Here is a 5609-nt window from a genome sequence, read left to right on the forward strand (position 1 = left end):
AGACAGATATGTGTCCTCATCTTGTTGGTTGTTACCACAACATTTCGGTTGATTTACTCTCCAGCCTTCATCAGGTGTCCTCGTAGAATTTTGAACCCAATGCTGGATTCTCATTCCTAAGGTATTTTTTGCTGTTATTATTATTTATTCAAGGCACTGCCTGGAATTGAACTCGGAATCTTGGGTAGCCTGCATTCTTAACCATTATGCTATATGCCTGTGAGCATAATGGTTAAGATCATAGGTTACTAACCCCAAGATTCCGAGGTCAATTCCAGGTAGTGACTTGTATCAGTAAAAAATACCTTAGGAATGAGAACCCAGGGTTGGTTTCAAAATTCCACCAGGACACCTGATGAAGGCTGGGGAGTAAATCAACCGAAATGTTGTGGTTACAACAAACAAGTGAGATATATAAAAATGTTATCTACAATTCTGTAAAAAAAAAAAAAACTGAATTTCAATAGACAAAGAAAAATATGTAATTGTGAAGCTAAGCTCTTAACCACTCAACCAGGAATCAGTAGTTTTTGTTTTGGGGGTTTATTTTTTTCAGAAATAGTAAGAATAAGAGAAAGAAACATACTCGGTTTGGTTCGATTTGATTTTTTTCCATAACTGCCAAAAACTCACTTGGTTCAAAAGAATGTTTGTTCTGGAGATGGTTCCTCAATATGGCATTATAATGAGTGATGTCAAACTGAAGACCTGTAAATCGAGAAATATAAACCTGTACATAAAGTATTATCCATTCTGAAAAGATGAAAGGCAAAGTCGACCCCGGCAGCATGTGAACTCAAATGTAAAGATAGATGAAATGCCACTAAGCATTTAGCCCAGTGTGCTAAACGGTTCTGCCAGTTCACTGTCTTAATCAAGACGGTAATATGGATGTCAGTGATGATGATGGTGATGGTGATGGTAATGATTAATGGTGACAATGATAATGAAAAATGTAGTGTGACACGATGAGAAGAACTGAACTATAAAATGAAGTGAAATGAATTTACCATAATCTTGGAACTTATCCCAAATTTTCAGGGTAGTCTCTGACCGAAATTTCGGATGTTCATCGAACAAACTGGAACCGAGGGATCGCAGCAGTAACAAGGCTTGAGCTGATGTTACAGTTCCTGTTTCAGACAACAAAATACAATTAAACATTTTGGAGTAATTAACGCACACACATACAAGCAACAATATGATTGATTTCTCACTTGCACAAAAATTACAAATTTTAGGAAATGGAATGACATGGAATGGTCAATCGCATCCACCCCTACCCCAGCCGATGTCTGGTTCTTTATGCAATTGAGGATAAAACACAAAGGTGGCCCCAGTGGGATTTGAACTCAGAGTCTAAAGGATTCTGTCCGATGCGTTACTGATATAATCAATGCATCACCATTAAAACCTAATAACTGTTTCTAATTTAAGGCCATTAACTTTGATGAAAGGGAATTAGATTAAACTGACCCTAGTATTTCACTAGTACTTTATCATATTGACCTCCTGACTGGCCCTCATGTCGGTGGCACGTAAAAGCACCCACTACACTCTTGGAGTGGTTGGCGTTAGGAAGGGCATCCAGCTGTAGAAACTCTGCCAAATTCAGACTGGAGCCTGGTGTAGCCATCTGGTTTCACCAGTCCTCAGTCAAATCGTCCAACCCATGCTAGCATGGAAAGCGGACGTTAAACGATGATGATCCTGAAGGATGGAAAGGAAAGTTGACCGTGACAGGATTTGAACTCAGAATGTAAAGAGCAAGAAGAAATACCATTAAGTACTTTGTTCAATGCTTGCATAAGGCCACAAATTTCAGGAGGGATTAGTTTATCTTATAGAAATCCAACAAAGAACTTTTGTCTGATGCTCCACTGATGCACACTGGAGTCAATGTAATCGACTTAATCCCTTTGTCTGTCCTTGTTTGTCCCCTCTATGTTTAGCCCCTTGTGGGCAATAAAGAAATAAGAATAAGAAGCAGACTTTAAAAAATAAGTACTGGCGTCAATTTGTTTGATTGGACCCTTCAAGGTGGTGACCCAGCATGGCTGCAGACCAAAGGTCAAAAGAAGTAAAAGATAAAATATATGGGAGAATGAAAAGCAAAGTTTCTTCCTGTCTGTAAAAAAGCCCAAATCATTTCCCAGTTTGCTTATCATTGGGTTCCCTTCACTAGTTGGATGTTTCAGGAAAAACTACAAAGAATACACAAGATTGCATAACAGATTTGAGATAATACTGAAATATGGTTCTCTTCCCTGGCAAAAACCAAACACTGAAATAGCATTAGAGAAAGAACAAAATGTCTTGGCATGTACCTGCTTTGTCGATTTCGTTTATAAATTCCCGGACTTGATTGTAAGACACTCGACCAAATCTATAAAGATTAGTCTCAACATTGACCATAATTCGTTCAGAATTATTCCTGCGAGTGGGAACAAAGCCATTATTCATGACAAGGGGAGCAGCTTCAGCCTGGGTGCTCACACACCTATATAACAGAAATATAAGTAAAACAAATATGATTCATGACAATATATAAAACTGGAATATGTATGTGCAAGTGTGGAGATATATATATGTGTCCATGTGTATGTGTGTATATACGCACACACCTATAACGAAAATATAACAAATATGATTAATATTTGATGATTTGATGACATGCAAATTCATGAAGTGTTCCATATTTTTCAGACACAGGCATGGCTGTGTGGTAAGAAGCTTGCTTCCCAACCACATGGTTCCAGGTTCAGTCCCACTGCATGGCATCTTGGGTAAGTGTCTTCTACTATAGCCTCAGGCCAACCAAAGCCTTGTGAGACTTAGTCGATGGAAACTGAAAGAAGCCCATCACACATACACACACACACATATATATGTATGTCTGTATCTGTGTGTATGTCCTCCCATCACCACTTGACAGCTGGTGTTGGTGTGTTTATGTCCCTGTAACTTAGCGGTACAGCAAAGAGGCCAATAAAGTAAGTACTAGGTTTAAAAGAATAAGTCCTCGGGTCGATTTGTTCAGCTAAAATACTCTTGAAAGTAGTACTCCAGCATGGCCACAGTGAAATGACTGAAATGAATAAAAGACTATAAAAAGGAATGTGTGTGTGTATATGTGTGTGTGTGCGTAGTCCAAAACTTTTAAAAGAAAAAAACACTAAATAAAAAACAACAAACAGCAAAAATGGAAGAAGCCTTTGCTGTTTAAAGTCTACACTCTTCCACAGAAAAGATAGAAGATTATTGGAGAAAGAAGACTGTATGGCAGATGCACAGGAACAACTTGGTGTGGTGAGGGACAAGGACAGTGCTCCTGTGTCCTTGTTTGAACAGATCTTGTTTTTAGTTCTGATGGGTGCCCTCACGCCCTCCTCCAAGATTCAAGAATCTGAACCAAGAGGGGAGCCGGTTTAGTCGCCAACGACCCGAGAGGAACGGGAGTACATGGGATGACAATTCTTTTCGTGATTCGATTCCCCTTCTATCATTTAAGAAGCTCGTGAGAACCATGACTGCCCTACAAACTGTTTTGAATCTTCCTATTGCTATTGTGTCTCATGGTCAGCTTTGATCCAACAGACCTGCGATCAAAAGTCCGACCATCATGTCTTTTTCCTCGGACATAGTGTATCTACAACTACATTATCTAAAATGTCATTTACCTTTTAAGATAGTAGTGCAATTTGAGGAAGATTTGGCTGTTATTTCTAGCATTATGAACAACCACAAATGGGCTCCTGTCAAATGTTTTTCCTTTTTTAAATATACTAAAATATGATTTGAGAGGAGTCAAACGGCTATTTCTAACAAATTGAGAAACCACGTGGATAATCCCCCATCCTTTGTTTTATAATAACGTTATTAGTTTTATTTAAAATCTTAAATGCATGAGAAACCTGCCATGAGACGATAGGAAAGTTCAGATGCATATACGGGGTTGCTCGATCTGCTGGAAATAGCAACCAAATCTCACTCAAACCCGACAGTGTCAAAGAAAAAGAAAAGAAAGAAAGAAGGATATAAAGAAAGAAACGGTCGCATTAAATACATAACGTAGTTCTAGACATTCACAGTAGACGATATGGTTGCGGCTGAATGCTCATTCGGAGTTGACCTGTAGCTAGACAAGAAAATTTGAAAAGGAAGGCACGTCCTTTTTATAAAAAGGAACCGTCTTAAAATGGATATCAGATTTGTTTAGGATTTTTTTTTAAATACTAAATATTATAAAGTAAAGTGTCTGTGTATCATATATATTTTTTATTCCGTCATAAAATCCAAAATGACACAAATAGCGTTAAGAGAATTGTTGTATGAAAAAAAATAACTAATAATTTGACATGGCAAAGAAAGGACATCTTTTTGATCAACCTTGAAAAGATGTAAAATGCGGAGACTGACTAGACTGGAAAGTACGACAGGAAGAGGGGAAAAAAGTAAAAGGTTATAGGGGTCAAATTGTATGTCACGGATTTTAAAAGGGGTTTTAGCATACAGAATAAAACTTAATATGTAATCTATTAATTCATTCTTCTTTAGATGTGGTTCGAAGGTTATGGGAGCTAATAAAATACAAATGAAGAATGAGAAATCATAAAAATCGATTAAGGGCGAAATAAAAATAATTTCCTGTGATAAACGTATTTGTTAATAACAACTATAAAGGGTCATAATTATATTATAATAAGTGCTTTCTCTATCAATAACATTTGCCGGTAAAGAAGCTATTTAGATGCGCACATGCTTTTTATTAATTTTTTTTTTTACGTGGATAAGAAGCTTGTTTCCAACCACATGGTTCAAGGTTCAGTCCCACTGCGTGGCACCTTGGATAAGTGTCCTCCACAACAGCCTCGGGCCAACCAAAGCCCTGTTGAGTGGATTTGGCAGGCTGAAACTGAAAGAAACCCAACGTGTGTGTGTGTGTATGCTTTTAATACCATCCAACGGACCCTTCTCAATTAACTATCACTAGATGTATATATATAGACGTGTGTGTATATTAAAATCTAAAGTAAATTTACTCGAATGTTATTTAACATTTACTATACAGGCTACTTTTGAATGCGTAAGTGCTTCCTTTTTAAGGGAATCTAGAGTCCCCTTCTAAATTAACAACCCCTACACCTGTAGGTATGTATGTGCACGTGCTCAAATCTCAACTAAGTTTACCTGAACATCACTGGATTTTTGGCAAAACATGTTTGTCCTTTCAAACAGACATTTCTGGTGAGAGGTGACTGTCTGGTGAAATGTGAAGTAAAAGATGGTAAGATTCTGCAGATCCGAGCAGCTCGCACCAACGATGCCATGTTGTAGAAAAGTAGTCGCCCTCTAAATGAAGGGCAATGACATTCACAAACTATATTCCTGTCTTTCAAATGTTCCAGCCGGATTAACTGTATAAACGCTCTATCGGAAATATTTTGGATCTTATTTACCCTTTTATATTTTTTTGAAATAGAAAAAGACGAAATATCTTTATAAGATGAAAATTCGTCAGCCTATTAACCTGATTTTTTAGGAAATAAATAGGGCAGTTTAATACAACCGGTAATACGCCGGACACATGTTTTGCGTTATTATTTACG

General features: G+C 37.5%; 1 protein-coding gene across 1 annotated transcript in view; it reads right to left on the bottom strand.

Moving 5' to 3' along the window:
• Positions 1–5371, bottom strand: part of LOC106870485 (leucine-rich PPR motif-containing protein, mitochondrial) — a 14419-nt gene extending 9048 nt beyond the window's left edge. Inside the window, exons 1-4 of the mRNA XM_014916598.2 lie at positions 5191–5371; positions 2328–2500; positions 1011–1133; positions 587–708 (exon numbers count right to left, since the gene is read on the bottom strand). Coding sequence (XP_014772084.1) covers positions 587–708; positions 1011–1133; positions 2328–2500; positions 5191–5330 — 558 coding nt within the window. The 5' untranslated portion in view covers positions 5331–5371. The remainder of the gene's footprint in view (positions 1–586; positions 709–1010; positions 1134–2327; positions 2501–5190) is intronic.
• Positions 5372–5609: the final 238 nt, after the last annotated feature.

Source organism: Octopus bimaculoides, chromosome 11 (genome assembly GCF_001194135.2).
Source record: "Octopus bimaculoides isolate UCB-OBI-ISO-001 chromosome 11, ASM119413v2, whole genome shotgun sequence".
NCBI classification, from domain to species: Eukaryota; Metazoa; Mollusca; class Cephalopoda; order Octopoda; family Octopodidae; genus Octopus; species Octopus bimaculoides.